General features: G+C 40.4%; 1 protein-coding gene across 5 annotated transcripts in view; it reads right to left on the bottom strand.

Annotated features, from left to right (window-relative positions):
* The window catches only part of LOC119895175 (serine/threonine-protein kinase DCLK1-like), a 47596-nt gene that overhangs the window by 8560 nt on the left and 13614 nt on the right, over positions 1–25422 (bottom strand). For 2 of the 5 annotated variants that reach the window (XM_038708084.1, XM_038708083.1), the window contains 3 exons: positions 20482–20581; positions 16500–16607; positions 6983–7077 (listed from right to left, as the gene is read on the bottom strand). In XM_038708084.1, the coding sequence (XP_038564012.1) occupies positions 6983–7077; positions 16500–16607; positions 20482–20581 (303 nt within the window). Of the gene's footprint in view, positions 1–2719; positions 6886–6982; positions 7078–8749; positions 8896–16499; positions 16608–20481; positions 20582–25422 lie in introns of those variants that run through there. The other 3 variants (XM_038708087.1, XM_038708086.1, XM_038708085.1) reach the window with 3 other exon arrangements.

Below are 25422 nucleotides of genomic sequence, written 5' to 3'. Positions count from 1 at the left end.
TTCCAGTGCTTGAATCAATCCCACAGGTGCAGCTGCTGCGTGAAGCCCGACCAGTGATGGAAGTGGAAGCCATCACTATTTCTCTAATATATAAGCGGAGCCCCATGGCCGATGTGAATTATTAACAAGTGCAGTCCGTCCTGTGTGTGTGATGCATGAGCCAATCTTCATGTGAAATATTGAACCCATAGAGTGCGGTACATCAGCAGTTTGTTGCTGACCACCTCTCACTAATGTTGTCTGGCGGTTGATACATTTTCCTGTCATCTCTCATTTCACTGCACGTGTAGTATTTTTTGATGCTCTCCTGTGATGAATTCATATCACATAGTGTAATTCACACATCGATCGGTCCTGAATCATTAAAGGAGATGAGATCTAAAAAGTGTTGCTGAATTAACGGATTCTGGCTGTTGCTACTTTGTGGAATTTGAAGCCAACAACAGCAAGCATTTGTAACAGGGCCACGAATAAAAGGAGGCCAAATTTGGCACAAAAAATTTGAACAATATGTTATTATGGCATGGTAAAAGATCACAAAACAAAATGTGGGTCAAATTAAATCTGATATCATACTTCTGATTTTACAAAGTGGGTTTTCAATCTATAAAACGTTTGCTGGGAACTGATCTTGGCCATTTGAAGGAAAACGTGCGAGCAATAATTCAGCTTGTACAGAAAGGGGTGCAGACCATATTCCACAAAATAAAAGTATTTTTCATCCGCTTTCAATTCTTTCTAATCAGCCCTAATGTGAAACTTTCATTTCTATGGTGTCCAGTCGGCCTGTGATACAGCCTGGAGAGCTTGCTGTCCTGGCAGAGGGGTGAAAAAGGCAACCCATCATACTGACTTAGATTTGAAAACTATTTACAGAGCTGAGCTGCCCTATATCTCTCTGCCCAAGTAGCTGTCAGCTCTTTTACTCATCTTCACTGCTGTGACCTGAAAGCCACCCAGGTGAATGTAGCAATGAGTCAGGCTGAATTTGGTTTATGTAATGTTGTTTTTGGTCGGTCACTCGTCCCGTACAAGAAAACCCACTTAATGCCCATAAAGCAGATGACCCTCCTGTTCTGTATCTACAAAACATCCCTCTTCCGCTCTTTTATTTTCTCATCCCGACTCATGTGTTTACCTCTCCTGTGCCCTTATCTCACATCCAGCCCTGTCCTCTACTCGCTTTCTCATTTTGCACCCTATCTCTTCCTTCTTGCCGGCAAGGGAAACAAAATGTTGTTGCTATGGAAACTGCTCACAGAGAGGAGAGAGGCAGCTTATGAGACTTCCAGTGTGGAGACAGGAGCCTATATATGGCCATTTCCTGTCTGCGGGCCGGGAGGTGCGGTTCAACCTTCTATGAACATTGTGTCTCTCTTTCCTGTGTGAAAAACTACGAGACAGATGGAGTGACAGACAGAGCGAGAAAGACAGAGAGACAGAGAGAGAGAAAAAGGCAAACAAAGAGACAGGAAGAAAGATGTATGGAGACTGGTCGGGTTGATATTGGTCATTAGATTTGGCAGGAACTGTCTTGTTATTGTTAGACCATCCAGCTTTCGCCCTGTTGCACAATATGACATACACTATTCCTAGCTCTACATCTCTACACTTTTGCTCTGGCTATGACTCACCCTGCTAAAGAACATACTGACAAACCTTTTACATCATGGCTGCAGCCACCGCTCTTCAAACCCGCAAGGCCAACACTCAGTGACTGAATACTGATCAGTGCATAAATATGAATTAAACAGGTTGGCCATGATTGACCTCAAACGTGGATCATCAATTCAGAAGCATATGTAGCAGTGGAAATAAAGATTTATTCTGTGGTTTAAAAGGAAGTCTGTCAGCTGTAGAATTCAGCACTAAAAATGCTCCACACATTAAAAAAAAAAAAAACAACTTAAGCCTAATGCTAGCCTTGTCCTCAATGCAACTGTTTGAATCTGATTACAACGCACATCTTAAAGCCTTCTCTCTCTCTCTCTCTCTCTCTCTCTCTGTCCCTCAGGCTGAGAGAGCCAAACCTCTTTTCCAAAAGCATTTCTTGTCACTTTCACTGTCATGCAATATCCAGCAAAAGAAGGATTTATTGGTGTTTGCTTTTTGTGGAAAAATCTAATAAGATTTGATAGAAACAGGCTACTTTGTTTTGTCCCAAGTTCCAACTCTGCCTCTCCTAAGGACACATGTTACAGGAGATAATATTTCTTCGCTCTTATTTTGGTGTCTAGACAGAAAGGAAAAATAATCTATTTGACTCTCATCTGATGAGATCAACACTGTTTGGGGTTTCTGTCTCTCTGGTCTGCCAGTTGGACACAGGGAAGGTTTCTAATCAAGATCCTTAAGGGTTGCCATCCCAAGGGAATCACAGAAATGTGATTAAATGCTTCAGGAAACAAGTTTTAAATGGGAGGGAGACTTAGGCTGCCTCACCCAAAAGAAAAAAGAACACCCAGAACAGAAGCAGTGGGACAGGGGACATGAACGCTCCTCTGGGACTGCATTTGTGCTGTAATCTTTTCTCTGCTGAATACAGAGAGTTTAACAAAGGAGAACGGCTGACAAACAAGTATATGAAGACAATCACCATCATCATGATCACCCTCCATCTACTGGAACTGATCTCTATATTTGTTATTGTATGTGATGAACATGTTAAATTAACACAAATCAGGAGCATGACAAGAAAAAAGAAAACACAAAATGAAAATGAAATGACAATGAGTTTAATGATGACATCAACAAATGGAAATTTAATACATTAAGCAAAGAAAATACAAACAGAAACAAATGAGCCAAGAAGAGCTGGCAGCCTTACATGACAAAAATCACAATATGTAGATGATGGTTATTTGCCTGTGAGTAGATCACACGTGCAATTTTTCACATTAGCAGATCTTCCATGTGTGTAAATTATGTCAAAAAAAAACAACAACAACACTGAATCCCTCTAAAAATGTAATGTTACCAATTTTTAGATGCATTAGATAGAGATTTAGATATGTAAATATGAGCCGGATTGGAATCATTTGAAGGACTAAAATGTTCAAGAAACAATGTTTACGCTTCAAAATTGCATCTTCCACAGTTTCCTCATGTGCTGCAGCCCAGTCTTTTTGGCAGGTACAGGAACAAAACTGGACAAGCCATCTAATGACACCGACACAACGTAAAATTAGAAATGTAATACAGCCACATAACAAATACAATCTTTAATAGCGACACTCACGTGAATGAGATGAGACAATAATTAGGACATTCAAGTTCTCCTTCAGTCTTCTCTCTCTCTATCTCTAATTATGAATCACCCAACACAAAATATGGACCGAGAGGATAGAGAGATGGAGCATGCAATTCAATGGATTATGGACACGAATGACTCAGTGGTGGTGAGAGGAGGATGTACATGTGACATGTTATGGCTGATGATTAGTGCTTTCTTTCTCTCACACACTCACAAACAGCTACCTGACTGTCTCACAGCTGTTGGATTGGCATCACTGCCTTCAATCTGTAGGTCACCACTACTGCGTATTGTTTGTTTTGTTTGTTTTTTTAAATATGATTTATTTCCCCGTCCCCTGTGTTTTTCACATCTAATGGAGCAAACAGACAGTGAGGAGATGTGACCTCGCCAGTTCAAAAAATTCAATTGTATGTGCTTTAGAGTGGATATTGACAGAAAACAAACGTAGGCTGTGTGAGGTTTCAAATAAAATATTAAAGCAATATAAGTATGGATAGCTAGGCTGCTCTTAGTGGCCCTGAAAGGACTATTTAGAAGTGCAAAGGAGAAGAGGGGGATGCCTGATTTCATGGATATAGGCCATTCTTTCATTCTTCTGTTCATAAATCTCATACTAGTGTGCACCAAATGTATAAAACACGTTTTTCATACATACATTAACATATAAGTGATTCTGTTGACAAATGCTATGACGGTATGTGCATGTCTGAGTGCTTGAGTCTATGTACATATGAAAGGGAAAGTAAGAAAAAGCCACAGTGCAAAGCTATGTCTGTGTTTTCCCCTCGGGGAAATAAGCTGTGATGGTCTCAGCTATGCGAGCAACCTACATCAGGCAGCAAAGTGCCTCTAAGTGTTTAAGTGTGCAGGGTCCAGTGAGGTGAACTATTTAAATGCAGGCCTCGTTGTAGGTCTGTGATGCTCTTTGGCTGCTTAGACAAGATTACTGGGCAATACTTTACAGGCAGATTTCAGTCATTTTTGAACCCCGGGCGTTCTTTTGAGAACTGTTAAAATTATAGTTTTATTTCATGGAAAAGGGGTCATTTCTGAGTCATGGTATAGTTAAATTGCATTGTGCATTTTAGGCGCAAGTGTGAGAAAGCTACTCGCTTGCCATTGTAAGCATAACAATAAAAAGATTTGGATGTGTGTACTCTACTCAATATTTATGATTATTCATGCACGTTTACACAGATATGACATAGTAGGAGAGAAAATGTGCAAATATAGTGTCAGAAACTCGGCACATACTTCTCAAAGAAGCTTAGAATTCATCTACAAGGGAAATAATGGAATATAATTTACTCCCTGTGACGTTAATACCCTTTCATATGGGGAAGTGAGACGGCGGAGCTGACTGGGTGGGGGTAATGGGTGAGAGATGGAATGAAATGAGAAACTGTCAGGGAGGGATGGGACAGAGGGAGAATCGCTAACAGGGGTGGGATGGGAAAAGTAAGAAGTAGAGGAGAGAAATACACCATCATATAGCTAAGAGTGTGAAGCTGCAGAGTGGCGAGAAGAGATAATGGCCTGTGAGGCTTCCTCCCTTCCTTCCAGCCAAGCCATTGCAGGCTTAGTATAGAGTGTCAGCAAGTACAAAGACTGGAGAAATACACACTCAACTTGTGAAACTCTGCAAAACTAGAATTTAATAGCAGTGTCACTGAGGTCAGAATTGCACTACAAAGCTAATTTGTGAAGGCTAATTTCTGATGAGAAAAGTGGACGGAAGCACAAATGGTGGTTGAATGTAGAGAGCCACTCTCCCCCTCCAACCCCGTACTTTTTCGGGATCTCTCTCTGAAACTGTGGAAATTATCTGGGAGGAAAGAAGGGAGCAGCACAAACTGAGCACTGTAATAGTCTACATTAACCGCCCCGCATGTGTTCATTCAGAGAGAGAAGTAGGCAGGAAGAAAAGAGAGCGTATTAAATGTGTGTACTCGCCAACCTCTTTCCCTTTCGACGCTGAAATCTATGGTGACCCACTTCCATTATTCTGATGATTGTGGAAGCTCCAGTGCAACTTGCTCTGTTCTCAGTGGCTACAACCCAAATCTGTTCTGTTTCTATTGCCCTGGCTGACCTTCATATCGCATCAATGTAACCTCATCACTGACGGATTCAGAAGCCTAAGGGCCAGACTCTCCACCATCCATTTATTCTTCTTGGCATATCAAATGTAGCACAAAACTGAAGCAACTGAACCCAAGAAATGAATTCTTTATGCTATGCTAATTTTAGTGTGGACAGTTATACACGCAGCTATAACACACTCGTTTATGTATAGACATAATTCTCATAATAACATACCAATAAACAGCACCAATAAATAGATAAATAATTACAAAATAAATCATAGCTACACTCCTACTTTCAGGTACACACTTCCAGCTGGTCTAAGCCAGTATAAACACAACACATGTGCAGGTGGGAGGGATGACAAATACATCGCAGGTTCACATATATTGCTGTGTCTGTCTGTAAATGTAAAAGGGTGAGGTGAGCGGATGAGTGTTTGTTTACGAGGGAGAAGGAACTAAATCAGCAGCGGGCTTAGAGTTCCTTAAAATTAAAGAGCAGCTGTGAGCAAACGGGGTCTGATTAGGATTGAGGCTGATATTAAAAGTTCACCATCATCACTGTCAAGGGCTGGATTAACAAATCCTTTGATCTTGAACGCATACATACAAAAGCACATACATGCACACAAACACACAGCACCCTGCACATGAACTCAGCCGTCTCTAATGTGGAATTCAAAGTTTTTTTCCATTTGAGTTGCATGCTCCCTCTCTGCACAGTAGTATTTTCTCTAGCAACTATCAGCTTTACAGTGTACACAGTGTGTTTGCATCTCAGATCCTCTTTCTCCCCTGTTAGCTACAGAAAACAGATTATGATTCTCAGTTTAAATGTTTGAACATGTTTTTGTTTTTAAACCCAGGCCAATGACAGAATTAATAACAAAAAGGAAACAATGGCTGGAATAATCTGATTTACTAGTATAAAATTCTAAATTCCTTTCACAAAAGAACATGTACAAAATGACATGACTTGATAAAAAAACTAATCCTAGATCAGCAGTCGGTACTGATTGGATTTTTTTTTTTTTTCTTTTTCTTTTAAATAAAATGCAACACACTTCTTGGTGGCTAACAGGGAATCCAAACCAATTTTTGCAGAACAAAAACAGACATGAAGATTTGAGCAGGCTGCTCACAAAGCCAATGATCTGTCCCATCTTTAGACGAGATATTGCACAAATTACTGACTGACAGATCTCTAAAAGTCAGTGATAGCATCATTCATCGTTTCACTACCAAAGTTCTCCATGAGGAACGAAGAGCTATGGGTCAGCATTATGTGGGAATGTGACAGACAATCTGCATGGAAGGAGAAAATGCCCTTGAAAACTATTAACACTGGATAAAAGTTAACATTAGTGAATCCTAACATGAGCCTGCCATTCTTGGAAATCCCAGATCGGCACTGCATGAGGTCAAAGGTCAATGCCCCACCCCCTTCTGAGACACTAAAGATGTTGGGATGTTGTGGTTTCTTCAAATTCTAGTGACTTAAGATGTGGTCGGCCTATGCTCAGTCACAGCTTTGTCCTTTTCCTGAGAACATAGAAGGAATGTGTTATAGATTTAGTGTCACTAAATGTTATGTCTGACTGTGTATGTGCGTGTATGTGTCTGTGTATTCTCCTCTTACCCGGCGTCGGCTGAGGCTGCCCGGGCTAGTCGGGGAGGGGCTGGGAGATTTTCCCGAATGAGGAGTGGACAGCTGACTGGCCGGCGTCCCGTTCACTGGAGGGAGAAAACAAGAGAGAAAATGGAGCAGGGTGGATGAGATGGAGAGAAATATTGAAATTGATGATCCTTTAAATGTGAATGCATGTTTTCTAGAACAGTTATATTTCTGAGTGTCTAGCAGCAGCCCACACTTCCGCCCTCAGCATCCATCCATGAATCCACATGAATGAGGCAGAGGAGGAGGAGGACAAGAGGGGGAGTAAAAGAGAAAGGAAAAGAGCACTTAAGTCCACACTGGTCTTTTTTTAAACTTCAGCGAAAATACAAATCCTGTCACTCCAAACCTCCCTTAAACAAGCCAATCATGTACCTGAGCCTGCACCGAATAATCACAGCATGTTCCAGGTTTCCAGTGCATGGCTGGAAGGCAACACACAACACCAGGCTGTCCTCGTTTTCAGCCGGATCCTTCTATTCAATGCACTTGTGAACTCAGCTCGGTCTACTTTTCCAGCTGCAGCACAGCACAGCACACAAAAACCCGGCGGCATCACCTCATTAAACAAGAACACAGGATTAATCAACGCTGCACCGAGTCCTGCATGTGGTCAAGCAAAAGCCAGATTCATAAAAAGCCTAACAGCATCATTAAGGTACACGCAAAAACATGAGCCTGTCTTTCATCTTACTGAAAACATGGGTTATTATCTCTTGGCAACAAGACACCGCTTCACCTCAAGATTGTCCTAATTGACCTATACACGTCTATGAAACTGCAGTAATTGATGAATACTAGAACAGTAACCGAACTAATTGCTTAGTCTTCAACCACAGTGAGTCCAACTGGAGGTAGATTAGACTGGGGGGGGGGTTCTGGTTCCTCCAGGGGCCTGATCAGGAGCTCTGAAAATAAGCTTCGATGGTTGGTGCTGTTGAACTTCAACTTGTTAAATAAATGATGTGATTTCTAAGGCGCTGAAAGGTATTTAAAGTGCCAAATAATGAAACTCTTCCATAGTATTTAGAGGGGCATAATCTAACTTAAAAAGATCCAGTGTATAACAAAAAATAAATAAATCACCAGATTCAGTATTTGTGCCATTTCCCAGCCTTTTTTGTAATTATTGTTGCATGTAAACAATATTTTATTCGCAGTCTCCACCAAATTAGATTTTCAGAGACTAACCCTCCGCAACAGAGAAGTGAAACCTGTGGGAGCAAAGTGGTCCAACCTTCACTGTATAATGTTTATACCCTTGCCTAGATCAAAGAACTTTTTGAATTATTCAAGACAAAGGAGATGAAATCCAATGCAGACGAAAATAGCACCGGCTGCCATAGGTTTATTATTTTGAATTTTCTAAACGCGCAGTAAAAGATATGAAATAAAGAAAACGCTGTTGTTTAAGCAATTCCTGGACATCTTCATTGATGAAAATCAGCATCAGCGTTACGCACACAAACAGATACTCCTCCCAGTTACACAACCACAAGCAGGAACATTTAAAGACATCTCTCACTTCATAGGCTACTATAAAACCACAGCACTGCATTTCCCAAAGTCAGCGGTATTCAAAGTCACATCAGCAGTGACCGGGGCGAAACGAAAACAAACTGAATATATCCCAAATGATCTGAGCAGGAACAAGTTAAGTTAGCGCGATCAGGGGAATTGACAAACGCAGTTTGCATAAAAATCCGATGAAACGTGGTTTCAGGTTCCTACCTTCCACTTCCAGCATGATGAAAAACACAGTGATAATCCAAAGCGGGGTAATGAGAAGAAAAACAGCACCTTTGTACGCGCTCCTTCCGAGTGTGATAGTAAACTGGTGAATGGGAGAGACGGAGCAGCGATGTACTAAACGGAGAGGCGGGTAGGCTGCTTGCGAAAACTCTGACGCGCACCGGGGACAGAGAGAGGGAGAGACAGAGAGAGAGAGCGAAGCATAGGAGGAAAAAATGACAATGAAATAATTCTGAAATTTTGGCGTGGCTTTTTACTTCCATGCCAAGAAAATGTAAAACTTCTACTGGGAGAGAAACTGGGAGGAGGTGCAGATATGAGAATGAGGAATATGCAGTATATGGAGAGTCATTCAAGGAGATTGGGTTGGTCAGGACAACACATTCTGGCAGCTTGTCCTACATGGATTCTGAAGGCTCTATTGCTTGTTGTCCAAACCTCCTCAAGTGACAAATGCTGCTAATTTTGAACTAAATGTTCACCCAAAGCAACAACAGCAAGCTCTGCATTTGGGGATTTTTCTTGCTCCTGCTGGATGGATGAAGATGTTCAGTACTCTAGAACCACAGTGGTGCATGATGTCTGTGAAGATTCTCAGTCATCTAGGTCATAGTTATCCAAGGTGGGTTAAAATCAAGGGCAAATGAACTTGATTGAAGATACTAGAAGAAGTCATCTTCAGGTGTCTTCAAGTCCATTTGCCCTAGATTTTAACCCACCTTTGATCAGCGGTGGTCACCTCTGAAGCAGCTGTGTGATGGCAGAGCCAGTCAGCCATTAATTAATCACAGGGTTGATGTTTAGATCCCTGGCTCCTCCTGTGACCTTGAGCAAGAGACTGAACCACAACTTGCCCCCAATGTGTGTTAACAAAATGTAAGTTGTGTTGTATAAAAGCATCAGCCAGATGAATGTCTTGTTAGATCTGTCTTGCATCAACGGTCAACACTCACCCACGCCTAGAGTAGCAAGATGCCAATTTGACCAGAATGCAATGCAGCCACAAACAATGGTGTGTTTCATCTTCTTTCGCACATGCAGCGTTAAAGACTGTGGTGGCACAAAACTTAACAAGGAAGCTGTGCAAGCAATGAATATGGAAAAGCACCTCATGCGTCTGCCTGTCTCCAGCTGTGTGATGTGCTGGATGATACACAGGCTGCATATTGTGAGATAAAAAAAACAAAACATAAACATGCCCTCGCAGGGATTGTGGAATATGGCCTATTGTAAAGATATCCAGCTAAAATTAGGCAACTGGTGACCTAACAGGAGAAAAAAAAAATTGTATTTGGCCTTTATGTAGTTGAAGTAACACCCACGAGTCACTACAAGCATTTCCAGATCCTAAGTAGAAAACAGCAATAGTATACAACTAGTACTAGGCACAGTGGTGCTAATTAGCTAACTAACATGTGCTAATTAGCACTAATGCTAAATATAAGGTAGATCTAAGGCTGATAGCAGTTGTTGTTGGTTTTGCAGGTACAAATAAACAAAAGTACTGGACAAATTAAAAACCTTGACCTTATGGTGGCTATAGATAAAAAGGTAAGGGATCACAGAAGGTATTACCACTCATCCTCTGAGGACCATGGATGTCTGCACAAAATGTCAATCCATCCAATAGTTGTTGAGATTTATTATTATTCAGTCTGCAGATAAGTGGTGGATCGACTGACACACCAACATTGTAATCCCTAGAGCTGTGACTCTAGCACGGTTAAAAATCCAATATGTGCAATACTAGCATGATAAAACAATGCATAAGCACTGCCAGCATAATTCCATTAATTCTATTATATTAATTTATATTTTAATGGGAAAAAACAAAATACTGTTAGCAAATGTGAAGCAATTATCCTTCTTTAAGGGTAATATCACATAGGGTTCCCCAGGTCATGTTAGGGTCATTTGCTGAGCTAAAGAAAGCCAAATGTGACAGCCTGTGACTCTCCATAACAGCAGGTCAAACTCTATCCCTCCTCTCGGTCTGCCTTGATCAAGATGAACTCTGTGGTCCATCTCCTAGGTAACTCAAGGTTGAGATTATATTTATTTTGTTTCATTACACACCGATGAACTGGCTCTCTTTTGAAAGTGTTGCATGTGACACACAATGTGACTAACGTAGGTAAGCATAGTGTTTAAACCAACATCCAATAGAATTCACACATGTATAGAGAGGTGAACAATAACCTTATTTGGACACTCTGTAGGTCTAGGAAAAATAAATACTCCCTGCCAGGATGCGTCCTTCAGATTTAGTTTGGCATTACACAGTGTTCTCACTCTGACTTGGCTTCAATAAATCTTGCGGTTTAAGACATCCGGAGTTTCCTGAAACCTTCTCCATCAATAAGAGTTGACTAGCTCCCAAGAATTTCCATCACAGCGAAGAACACATTCAACACTGACATCGCATCAGGTGTGAACAAAAATAAAAGCTACAACTAAAATGGCAAGCTGGAGGAGTTTCTATTTAATATTGTTTTTGCGATTGCAAAAACAGTGGCCTGGTGTTTTTCTTCTTCTCCATCTCGGGTAGGACTTAATAAAAACAAACTTTAATGCATTACTGGCTCTTAATAACTGACCAGTCACAATCTTCCCTGTGACTTCCCTTATCATACACACACCGTAAAGTAAAAATGGGACATTAATAACGACAAACATATATGGCTGTTAATATAAACATACGATAACATATCAAAGTCCATCTGTGTTCTGAGAGGGCTGTCCAAAGTTATTCTGGGAAATTAGGCCCACAAAATCAGAACTATGCCTCATGACACAATTCCAGGCAATCAACAGGCAAAACAGTCTAACATCCCAAAAATTATGATTGTTGAAATTACATAAGTCAATACAAAGCTGTTTAATAAACACAAAACTGCCTGGAGGCATGTCATTATCTTGCCTTTAGTGCATATATCAATACTGCTATAGCTCTGAATACAGCCTCTGTTGTTTGGTTTGGTCTCTGTTATTTGTTAGGAATGTGCTTATTCATTTTCAGAAAGAACATATACCCGCCATCAGTAAGTTTTATAAAGCAAGTGGGGAAGGCTGAAGACATCATGGGATCACAGTTCAGAGTGTCAGAGCCAGCAGCTGATCCTCTGGAGACGTACCGGATTTATTTGAGGGTCGGCTGCCCCGCGCAGTTCACCATAAAGCCTCTCCCGTCATACGGAGTTGCTCATGACAGAAAGACAAAGGTGAGACCCTGAAGTATCAGAAGTGATGCTTGCTGACACCATCTGCAGTTCTCTGTTAATTTTAGCTGACATGAGGCATCAGAGGAGAGCCGAGAGACAGATGGTGAGACAGGGAGAGAAACGATGTCTGAGTGCAAATTGTTCTCTCACATTATTTTCAGCTGGGGTTGTGAGATCACCACAGAATGAAGCTCGAGTGATGACAATGTCAGCCTGACACACAACAACCTACGCGCACACACACACACAAATACACACACACACACACACACACACACACACACACCACATCAGACCCTCCACAATATGAGTGTGGATAGCTGCATTTCTTTTAACAAGGCAAGCTTTCGTTGTTACCTTGAAATTGCAAGGTGAGTGAAATTGTGCCTTATAGTTGAAATTTATTATTTATCTCTGATGCTCCTCCTTTATATCAATATTTAATATTTGATAACTGCGCAATGATGAGAAGCAAGTATTAGATGAAGACCTATGATTCATCGACGACTAGACTGAGACCTACAGTATGATTCACCTACCAAACATACCAACAACACAGAAGTCTCGATGCTTTGCTGTTTTTCAATAAGAACAAGGAGTTCAGCTCAATCTATGCTGGGCGGCAGACAAAGAAAAAGTTGTTTGTTATTACTGCGTTTCTAAATTGATGCAGTACATTTTTCAGAAGGCTCATGTTCTTGAAGCACACTAGACAAAACAATGTGTTTGTCTAGTCTAAAAAAGCAACACTAAAGATAAAACACATTGACTAAAAAGTGTCTGACTGAGTTTGAGTTTGATCCCAAATTTGCAATAGAAATCTTGTCCTTTATTTGACACTTTTTCCTCTCAATTCTGGAAATGAATGTATTACACTTAACGTTTTTACACATATTTCACTGTGTTATACAGTAAATGGGCAGAAATACTCACAACACAAAACAAGGCAACACATTAAATGACATGAACAACAACCTTTACTCTCTTTCAGATATGATTAGTTATGTAATGTGACTTTTTAGAGTTTTTAGGCTACATTCACTAATGTTAACTTTCTTTGGAGCGCTAAATACGCTTAGTAAGTCTAGTTTTGAATTTTGCGTTAAACACATCCAAATTTTCATATCACTTTTGAAAAATAATGTGTTTTCACATTCATCTTTTTTTGTTGATCAGCGTCAAAAAAGCAACAAATCTAAATAAAACAGTGAGACACGAAAACTTGCCACGGGAGAATACTTTTTAATAGGCACTTTATGAGTGATAATTTTACATTTAATTTTACAGCATAAGAGCCTCTGTTTGTCTTCTTTGCGTGTTTGTCTGCAACTGTCCCTCTGTCTGTCTCACCAGTCTGTTTGTCCATCCCTCACACTCACTTCTGCTACTCAGTGGCGTCGAGGTCTAAGCTGCAGACACACACAACGAGGATCAGCCAGACACACAGAGGGACACCAGGTGGTGTTTGACAGCCCATGCGCTGTCACATGCTCTCCCCGTCTCGCTCTCTTTCACTATCTCAGACATGATTCCTGCTATCACATCTTCTCTGTGCAGCTCCTTTGGTCCAGATTATTAGATATGATAAGGAATATTATTAAAGTCTGTGGTGGCTGAATGGAAAATGAATATATGACTTCAGGGCTGCTTTCAGAACAGCTGAAGACCTGCAGCAAGGTTTAAAATTAATTCTTTATTGTGCTCTCTCCAAGTGTTGAGGAGAAATAATAAAACCCTTCTAGTGTTGATTTCCAAATATCAATAAATAGACAGAGCTTTTCTTCTCAGGTGTCCACAATTTTAATTTCATCGCCATGATCTCAGATAAAAAGGTTTTGAGTGTAGCTGCAATTAAATAACTGACGAATGCAGCAATAAGATAACATTTTGAATAATTAATCAACTTTCATCTAAATTCATTATTCTGCAGAGTTAATGGGCTCACAGCCCTACGTTATTATCACATTTACAACAACTTATACAGTGATGGAAACCAGACTGCCCTGTTTTAGCTGGAGATTAGATTGGAGTATCATCATTTAAGGTGAATATCTTTTTTATGCAAAAGATGAACTTGGACACAGGCAACTCATTACAACTCACTAGGACATCAACACAAGTATCAAGAAGTATCACGAATACTAAAAGTCATACACACACACTCCAGATGAGTCTGGAAACAATAGGCAACCAACCTTTTTAGATCCACTTATTGATTCAAATATTGCCACGTTTCAAGGTAAGTGAGTATTTCATTTGATTTAGGGCTGCAACTAACGATTATTTTTACTACTGATGAATCCACTGAATAAATGTTTAGTCTATAGTCTTAACGTTCAAACAACTGTGAAAATGCTCCTCAAAATTTCCCAGAGAAGTTGACATCTTCAAATTGCTTTCAAGTTGTCTGTCAAACAGTCCTCACTTTTGAGAAGATAAAACCATCAATGTTGGCATTTTTGATTGATCAATTATCAAAGTGTTGATTCATTTTCTGTAAATTAATTAACTGACTGATCATTTCAGCAATAGCTTGATTTTATACTGTTCAGAAAACACACTAGTTCTGGCAAAAGACAGGTGATATATTGTTTCTCACAAAATAGGTCTCAGTTGTTAGACTTTTATGTGACAATAAATCGCAAATAAATTGTATAAATGTAAATGTAATCTCATCTGTCATTTCTTTCTCATATCATACAGGAGCCCAGTAAGGCCATGCTTGTGAACACATACAGTAACAACAGGATGGGCACCACTATATATAAGCCATGTGGTGCAGCACACAGTATCAGCTGTTGTTGACTATTAGCGTAAAATTGTCCTCAAGGGACGGGGGGCCATGGTGTGCTTAACTCCTAAGATAACACTGACTGTGAACATAACAGAGCAACAAAGCAACAGAGTGTCAGCCAGGGTCAAACAGCAGCAATCAATTATTTTTCATTTCCTCCTATCATTCCACTCTAAACACTTCTGGTACAAACTGATGATGCTTTAGGGAATGACTACAGTGCGGTACAAAGCATGCAGAACATTTGATGATGTTAGGTAAGCAGGCGCCAGAAGGGGAACATTTCTCAGAAGTGAAAAACGTCGGGACACTCTGACTCAGGGCTCCAGCGAGGACCGAGCGTCAGTCAGCTCCGTTCTCCACTGCAGGCCATTTCGCAGGAAGTCACTGCCATATATGGCTGTCACAGGCTATTGTGTCTGTAGCTACTGTGCTATGTTTCCATGGCAACCAAGACGAGTCAGTCTCGTTTCCCCTCTCTCTCTCTCACACACGCACAAACACACACACACACACACACACATATTAGTACACACCTTCATGCCAGACTCGCTTCAGCCAGCGAGATCAGATCAGCGCATGACTCACTTTCATAACCTTTTACCCAAAGTTTTCAAGCCACCAGCATCCAGAACTTTCTCAATTCACCCCAGCTGTTTCTCTCCTCCCCTCTGCCTCACCTTTACCTCCACAGCTCAACACAGACAACATGTTAACAACTGTTGGCTTTCATTCTGCAATGCTACACCACCACAAAAAAAGTGTGTGTCAGTGCATGCTTGTGTGCTTCAACAGCAGGTATGATGGCTTCTTTCTGGGGAGTTTCTGTATGTTGCATCAGCCATCGAATCATCCCCAACCCAAAAGGTCTCTGTGCACTCAAATTACAAAATAATAACAGTGAGGAGGAAAAGTCAAGTGTGCTGTTTGCATAACTAGGCTTTTGAGACACAGCCAAAGCTCAAGCTGTGCAAGCGGGAAAAGATTGGAATGATATTTGTTAAAGCTCCATACTAATCACCAAGTCCTCACCAGCTTTGAGCCAGACCGAATGCACGTAGTGCATAAATGACAGCTGCATTCAGTTGCTAGAATGAACTGTTTTATCTGAGAACACTTTGGTACTTTTTCTGCTGCCTCAAAAGTGTTTATTGTTTTTGTTTTGAGACATTCATAAAAGCGTCATTATCAGGCACAAACAATGCAGCGGGTACCAGTGCAAGCTCTCACCATTTTATTACATTTCATTAGTATGTCAGGTGAAGAGCGGCTTGTGGGGAGCTGCAGGATTGAGTCACCAAACCTCTTCTTTCCTTCTCATGTTCACTCCCGCTCCCCCACTTTTTACCTCTCTCATCCCCATTTGCCTTTTTTTCTCCATTCCCTTGTGATATCATTCTCATTTGAAATCATATTCTGCATGCAGACACAGCTCACACATGCACAGACAGAGTAAACACTGCCACATACTCCGCAGAGCTCTGATTCCTTTGCAGTGTTTATTATTATCCTGTTTTTATTTGCTGCAATGCTCATTGAGTAATGAGCTAGAAAATACAAAGCAATCATATGAGGAAGTTTCAGGATACAAACAACTCCTAGCTGTGTCCATCAGGGTTGAGCCACTGCACACACTCTTTGTGCAGGACACACAGACATAGAGAACTCCATTAACAAATGGACTCCTTGAGAGGAACTTATTTTACTGTCTTACCCGATGCAGGGGACTTGCTGCGTTGTAATTGGACGGCGGTCCTGGGGGAGCTTCGGCTCAGAGAGCCAGACATCTTCCCATAGTTCACCGACTTCACCACACGACACTCTGCAAGCACAAAGACAAAGACAAGACAGAAGTGTTCAGGGACTATTTGGAAACCACAAATTCCTTTACATTTATTTATTGATCCACCCAAATAGTCTCCAAAATGTATACGTTTTAGAAAAAGAGTCTACACATTGGAGCTACCAAATTACATGTGAAGGAAGAGAAAACTGCTGCACTCTTGCATACTCAAAACGAAGCACTGAAGGAGTGAACATTAAGTGTGACACCGTGACATGACATTGTGTTCTGTGGCCCACACACCTAAAATATAAAGCTTTAACTGGCATTTGTTTCAAAATGGTCAGTTGTGTTAAACAACTGACCATTTTTTAAACAAATGCCAGTTCTATTAGGCTGAAATTCAAATTTAATGGATTTCTATCTATCTATTCTTTTAATGTTTTGATTGATTTTGACCTTTAGTCACGCAAGAAAACACCAAACCACTAATGTATCAACATAGCTGTAATTGGTTTTACATTCAGGTCACCTGCAAAAATAAGTTCTGACCTTCACTGGGCTCCTTTTCCAAATGCAATTATTGTGGTGTTTCAGGAGTGACAGCCATGACTCACGGAGGTCTGATATTTACACACACTCCTGGTAAATGAGCCATGTGACGGCACTCACACACCCTCCCTACCTCCTTCATCCCCCAAACTTTGCTCCTCTCCTGTTCATTAACCCAGCCCCATTATAGCTCATTACCATTAAAGACCAGCGGGAACTGGAAATTATACACAGTCTGCCATGTGTGCGCGTCGTCGCCTGCACCTATGTGTGTGCGCGTGTGACAGCACAGCTGCGTGTCTGTCTGTCTGTGTCTGTGTGTGTTATTTGCTTGCATGGCAGTCGTTGTGGCCCAGTGATTAATGTACAATGCAGAGTGTTAACATGATGACAGTGTGCCAGAGCTGAGGCAGAGGCGATAATTATAGTGATGTTGAGAGGAGCCGAAGTTGTCTTCAGCTCTGACTCCGACTGTCTCTCTGTCTGTTTCGTTTGTCGCTCTGCTTTCCCGTCTGTACATTTCTGCATTGTGCCTCCTGCCCTCTGCCTCTTGCGCTCCGTCTCCCAGAGCATGAGGAGGTGTCATGCTGCTATCTCCTGGTACAGAGAAAATGTTTTAGTGTGTGTGTGTGTGTGTGTGTGTGTGTATGTCACTTTGTGTGGGGACAAAAATCTGTTCATATGCAGTTTATTTAAAGAAAGAGAGATATGCGTGGATACTAGGCAGAAAATAGGATGATAGTGGCCAAAATTTGTGTATTACAACAGCATTTAGCTTAATCAAATGCAAAGCTTAAAATGCCAATTTCACCACAGTTACATGCAGTTGTCTTAATTAAACCAGCTTCCTCCATAATATACTATTAAAGGCTTTCGTGTCCTTTGGAATGAAATAAGTACAGCAGGGATTCCATCTGGTTTCCAGCTGTATTACATTGCATCACAACTACAGACTACAGTTTTTTTATGAAGCTTTTAGTCTCAATCTTCCACTGAGAAACATCTGAGCCTAGCCGGATACAAAATGGACCAATCAGCTAAATATGAGGAGTGTTTAGATGATGTCAGTCACTCGCCACATCTTGAAACCTCTGAACTATCTATGTAGATGATACTAATTTGAAATGAAGCATATTAGCCTATTTTGAGCCTTGAAAACTGATTTCGGTGGAAGTTTAAGGGAAATTCTTATATTTTTTATAAATACAGAGCAACTATTAACAACTGACCGGCATGTAATGGAGTGGACTATGGGAAACTTAAAACTCTGTTGGCTCCTCTGTATTCAGAAAAAATAATGCCACGTTTCTCTACCACATTTGAAGTAGCCTTTGAGATGGGACAGGCTTTGTCGACCAGTTATGATGTTTTCTGCCGTGAACTTTAAAGACTTTAAATGCAGCAAAAAAAATAAAATTAATATCCTCCAAAATGGACATGGTACTAAATTGGGTGTTGGTGTTCACAGATGTGCAGTCTGTACCTACAGTCCTCGCCGACATGGGGAAAAAAAGCCACCCACACAGCTGCGACAATACGGACGGGAAAAGCATCAGTTGAGTTTAGCTTGCAGACCATAAGAGGTGCTTCACTTCTTGTCTATAGTTCGTTACTACAACAAACCACCAATGGAGACAATAATCAGTAACTAATGAAAATGTAGATACCTTGGAAACTTGTTCTTTAAATGCCTTGTTGCATGTTGGAAGTTATTTTGTGGTCTTTATCAAGATAAGACAAGGTTACCAAAAATAAACTGACTAATGGAAGCAGCTAGTCATTATATTTTGGAAATGGAAGGAGTTTAATGAGGAAGAGAGAGAGGAAAGGAGACAAAAGGGGGAAAGGAGATGGAGGTTGGTGACCCAGTTGGGATGGATATTATTTAATGGATGAAAGGATACAGGGGAAACAAATGAATTGAATAAACCTTTGAAGAAAAGCCAGAGCACATTCATTCATGTAGGAGACAGGAAGAGAGATGAGAGGGTAAGAAAACGGATGGTAGTAGTCTCCAGACTGTGATGCAGAAGTCAAGTCACTTTTATTTATATATCCCAATATCACAAATCACAATTCTCAAGCAGCTTTAAAATGGGAAAACAGACAGTGAAACAGATGGGTGAAGTGAGGACTGAATGTGTCCTCACTAGGCCGAGGTGGGGTGACAGGCAGAGAAGAGGAAGAGGAACAATAGGTTAGGCGATGGCTTAGGTGCAGCGGACCCGTTCTTCCAAGAGGAGAGGAGGAGTGGTGAGAAACAACGGAGTGCAATGAACTGGAAAGCCTACACTGTCCTCTGCCACCTGAACCAGGGAGATGTGTCACATGCAGGGAAGGAAGGGGCTACTGTGCAACTGAAAAGACACAACGAATGGGGAAAAACAAAAAGACAAAAACAAAGAACTTATTTTTTTTACAAGTGAACTAGGAGAATTTGGGAGATTTAAATACCTGAATTAAAACAAAAAAATAACGGGGAAACCAATACACATTGCTATATGTATTTCCTTTTTACATATTCATGCACCATTAATTGAAAAACAAATAGTTTTTGTCTTTAATGACTGTTTTTTTCACTGTTAAAATCTAATCACAACACACAAAACAAAGCGAAGAGGTGTACTGCATTTGTCTCTGTTGTGGAGCAGAGGGCAACATGACTTAAGCTCCACCCATGGTCCCCAAGTTGTGATTGGACAGTTGACTTTAGTCTTTCATTTTGGCATTCACGATGCATCAAGAAAGACAAAGCTCCCTTATTCATTTAGGCATTTAAAATCCATAAAGGGAACCATATTCTGACTAATAACCAGAATGCATTGATTTGGCCTTGATATATAGTTATAAAAGTTGTAGCATAACCGCATTTGGTTTTAAAAGAAAACATATTCTAAGAATAATTAAATAATAAATAAAAATATTGTTATCCTACTTGTCCAGGAATGTCATGTTTTGTTCTTGTCAGATTTGATGTATATGGGATCAAGTAGAAGCTTCCCTGAAAAGGGTTGTAGGAAAATAAAGTTTCTCCAGTGTTAAGGTTTTAAAATTACAATACTTGCAGGAGGATCCTCACAAATACATTGTAGTCGGAACTTGTAAACAGGAACAGGAAAATAATAGTGAAAATAATAGTTAACAGTGAAATTAGAGAGGATGTCAATTACAAGCAGTATTGAAGATTAGATTAACTGAATGATGAATTGCTGGACCCTAGAAAATAGCACACACCAAAAAATAACTTTAAACAATCACAGCTGGGTGGCAGGAAGGAAAAGAATAACATAAAAGCTGCACACTGAACAGTCAAATGTAAATGTCAGCATGGAAATGTCAGAAGAACTGCTAGTCGCCTCACCGCTCTCATCCAGCATCAAGTCATCTTGGTAGCGGAACTTCTCCGGTCCACACGCCACAAAAATGTCCTCATCGCCAAAGAAGTCTTGCAGACAGGACACCTAGAAACAAGGACACACAGATGAGTTCAGTGATTATTTTTCCACATCCTTTATTATCCTAAGCACACTCGCTCTTTTTCAGCGAAGCTTTACATTTACACAGATGGCAGCTGCCAAGAGTAATGACAGCTTTCTACCGTAAGGGGCTGAATGCCTTCTTCAAGGGCAACTATTTCTTGAAGGAAAGGAGAGGTTTCTCACAACAACAATTTCCCAGCTGGTCTGCAGTGTTTTAAATGACAACTCTGTCGTCAGTCATCTAGTTTCCTAACTGATTCTGTATACACCGTAGAAGACACTCACATACTAACACCGTGCTCTGCACTACACATGCTCACAAACTTTCCCTTCCTGTGCTTAGCTTAAAAAAAGCACATACAGTGAGCCCCAGGAGATGGATAAGGAACAGCAGGGGTCTCTGTTTGTATGTGCTTGTTTTTATTTTCATGCATGCTCATCTGTGTGTGTGAATATCTGTGCGCATGCCTGAGATATCTCTGAGCTACAGGGCTGTTCTGCAGTTTATCAGTCTATCAGCGACTATAATGAAACCTTGCTGACTCAGTAATTTGCTGATGGGGTGCAGCATGTGCACCGGACATCCAGAGAAGCAAGTGGAGGGTCTGTTCCCTGAAGACCAGCATCTTATGAATGGTAATGAGTAACTACCTAACTAACTAAAGTAAGAAAGTAAGACAAGAGAGGCGAGTGCATATACGAGCTACAGAGAGATAAAAAAAATGTGAGGCAGAGAGAAGTTGGAAATAGAATTTGCTGTTGAATAAGTACAGAGCTGACTATGTTTATATCTGACTCACATAAGAAAAAGAAACCTCTTCTCGATGAGTCACTGCCATTCTGTGATAGACTCCATACTGTGAGGGTAATACCAAAGGTACGGATTTAAAAACATTGTGTCACTAAATGCAACACAACAGTGACTGGGTCATTAAAGATAAAAAGGTTTTTTTGGTCTTCAACCCAAGCTGTTAACATGTTCATTCTGTCTGCACAGGACAGATGTTGTTTGCCTTTTTAAACTGTTGAAACCTCAGCATCGGGGCGTTTATTATGACAAAAATAAACACGCTGCTGTTCATTATCTGATTTTATCAACAGTTAATTCCGTATCTGATCTAAACTCTTCATGATTTACTCAAACAACTATAATTACACCCCACAGGCCAACCATCACATTTCAATCCCAAGCCATCAATATTCCAAATTATATGTCACGATATGCAGTGGTACAGTCACAAATGGATTTATGGGAAGACAATAGTTCATTCAGCCGCTATAACAAATCTCCCAGCAAAACCCTATTAAGAGCTATTACAATTTAGGCTGCATGCATGTCTAGCACCGCCTGGAGTTAACACATAAACACAAAGCTACTGTTATTGCATTTTCATGGCAATTAACATCCAAGAATCCATTTAGATTCCTATTAGCTACCGATCAACACCCCAGAAGAAAGTCAGAGCTAATATAACAGCAATATCAACACAAAATACCCAATAAACAGCAAAGAGGCTATTCTGTGTGTGTGTGGGGGGGGGGGGGGGGGGTCATAGGAGTCATCCTGCTTTACCCCCCACAGACTCTAAATGAGCCAACGGGGGAGACAAAAAACCAAGTTTAATCTCAGCCAGACTCTCTGTGGTGTACGGACCGTTTTCATTTAACTTTTCAAATCAAGGCTCGGCATCTGTGTGTGTGTGTGTGTGTGTGTGTTTGTGAGGAAGCAGTATTATTCTAGTTTCATAACAGAGTGCATATTGCTTTGTTCCCTGATATCCCCTGATAGTGTGTTGGTGATTATTTCAGGGGTGAGCGGCCCGACTTCCTAAAAAGATGGCTGCGATACAGATGCTGGTGCTATTAACATTTTCCCAGTGTATCAGTGCTGATGGATAGCCTTGACCACCTCTCATTCTACTGTTTTTTATTTCACTGTATTTTTACAATGTTTTCATCTTTATATCAGTTTTATATTGCTGTTGAATAGTATCTGTTGTGTCCACTCAGCACAATAAGTTTTAAACTTTTAAAGTTTTGCAAAATTGTGACTGATATTGCTGTTAGCTGTTCTTGGTTCAGTTAGTCTGTTGTCACATATTCATAGTCAGGCTCTCTTACAGTACTCAAAGCAATTTGAAGATCTCACAATAATGATGGAAATTTCTCAGTATTTCAAAGACAAAACAATCCATTTATTAAGAAAAGTAGCATCTGCAGGAATATTTTGAAATGTGCTGACAAATTACCTATTTTGTTGTTTAGGAAAAAGCACTTTGCTACTAGCTAGTTCGATACTACTATTTCTGCCACTTCAAAAGAATTTGTCTTGTGCTTCCCTTGTCTTGTGAGTTTAGCAGTATTTCTGTGAAAGTGTGTGTGCACAGCATAGCAAGTAATTGTTACAATTCAATTCAATGCAATGGGGGCTTACTGGCATGTGAAACAGATGTTTATATTGCCAAAGCAAGTGTGTAATAAAAACGTATAGCCTATATAAACAGAAGAATTATGCTATTAAAAATGTATACAGATATACAACTCATGTACAAAAATGTATCAATTCAAAGTGTTAGAACCTCAAAATTGCTCTTACATACAGAACATCTGTATACCTACTTTTTTAAACCACAACATTTATAGGGGCTGGATGATCTACAGAGAGTGGACAAAATATAAGGTGCATTAAACATTATGATGTAAACCACTACTCTCCCTCTACCTTAAAGTCCCTGATTCTGTTTATCACAGTGCACTGCGTTTTATCACAGGTAATGCATTCCTCGAACGATAGCCCTATTTAGCTCACGAAGGGAGTTGCACTGTACGTTATTAATCTCTTTAACGCTGCCCGTCACATCTAAATACAGTAATTATGATGTTGGGTCACAGGACATTTTAACTTTAGCTGTTACCGCATGTTCAAACAAAACTGTTTATAAATAATGTGCTTTAGTGCCTGCTCCTGTTTAAATAAAAAATTTTAAAAACACTATTGATTTTAGTAATTCTTTTTTCAATTCATCAGTGTACTGTTATCTAATATCATAAAATAGTGAAACTGGCCATCACACATTCCCTAGGTGATGTTATAAATAGCAAATTTTGTCCAACCAACAGTATAAAACTGAAAGGTATCAAAATGTACAGTTATATAAAACAGAGAAAAGATGAAAATCCCCACATTTGAGAAGCTAACAGACAAGTAACCCATGATTTTTATTCACAAGACACTCATCCTGCTGAAAGCTTTGTTCCTGACAAAGACGATGTTGTTGGATGGGTGTGTGTTTGCTGCTCTGAATCAAGTCTGACCACGTCCTTAACCAAGGACTGCTGCTGTTACCAGAGTCAACCAAGAGGAGGGCTGCTGGAATGAAGCCCTTTGAAGCTGCTCACCTCGTGATGAAATCACAGCACGCTAGAAAAGACAGGTAAACAGGGAGGAAAGAACCGAATGTAATTAACATGATGGGGACCGAAAGAGGAATCTAGAAAGAAGAAATGAAGGGAAACAGGAACAGTCTTCATGTAGGGCAGCCTTTGAGGACACCTTTAAGCTAAGGGTAAACCAGTATGGAGCAACACATTAACACATACTGTATACTGAGAGGGGTGTGAAAAAGTATGGTTGCCATGGTGATAATGCCCTCTAGGCAATGGCGCACGGCTGGTGAGTGCCACTGACTGCACTGTGTGCACACTGTGATAGAGAACTCCATCATTCATATTTTATCTACTATGGGCACGATACTCTACAGAACTGTGTCATTCACACAGATCTACACACAAACACATACAACTGGCACATGGCCTGGCTACTAGTGTTGAAATACAAAGATTATGTCGAGAAGAAGGCGAGCTCTCCTTAAACGCTCGGAGAGACAGGTGGACCAGTGAACGATGGAGAGGAGAGGGAGCTGGTAAAGGTGAAAGGAGAAGAAGAAACAAAATAGAAACAGTCAAGATGAAACCGACTAGCCAAATTCCCCTGGGATAAGAGAGGAAGCAAACAGACAGAAGGAAACGAGCAATAGAGGAGGAGATCTATTCCTGACTGCTGCTCTGAGCCCTTCTCTGAGCCCAATGACAAAACAAGCTGCTTTGATGTCTCTGGTGCTGCGTTCTCACAGAGAACGAGCGTGGTTACACAACATCCACTGCTGCTAAAACAAGGGCAGGAAGAACCAGACAGGGAAACAGAGGAAAAGAGGGACTAAAATAAGATGATGAGAAAAGAGCACAGGATTGTGGAAATTAGCAATTTCATACCCCTCTTTATTAAAGGAGGAAACGGGGCTGTAACACTGGGTCATGGTGATCAAAGCACTAGCCCACATTAAAAAAGGATCTTTAGATTTCAAATAATGTATTTATTCAAGCATTATTTGGGTTTAGAGCAAAATTAAATCATGACTGCAGAAGCAAGGCAGAAGGTTGACAGGTTTAAATATTGTGTGTCACATCTCACATGCCTGACAAACTCCAATCCCCTTCCCTTATTGTCCACTGAGACCATGGCTAACTGGATAATTTATCATCTACTGCATCATGGTACTATACATGCCAAATGGGGAAAAGAACATTGGTTTGATATTTAGTTATATTTAGAAAGTCAAAGAAGATTTACATAGAGAGGCTTGTATAAAAGGAAGCATCCACATTCTCCTCCTGAAACTGTCTTACACAACAAATTATAATTCACAATGAATATTTCTCAGTAAACCCATTTATGTTCTTACTACCCCACCTAGTGTTGAATAACCAAACACCTACTGGAGTGCCTGCTACTCTCTCTCTCCCTTGTTTGTTCTTCTTTTCTT

The sequence above is a fragment of the Micropterus salmoides genome, unplaced genomic scaffold, assembly GCF_014851395.1.
Source record: "Micropterus salmoides isolate LMB-PRFRI ecotype aquatic unplaced genomic scaffold, ASM1485139v1 Ms_hic_scaffold_9, whole genome shotgun sequence".
Lineage (NCBI taxonomy): Eukaryota > Metazoa > Chordata > Actinopteri > Centrarchiformes > Centrarchidae > Micropterus > Micropterus salmoides.
The sequence above is the reverse complement of the archived record's forward strand: the minus strand, read 5'-3'. Positions and strand labels throughout refer to the sequence as shown.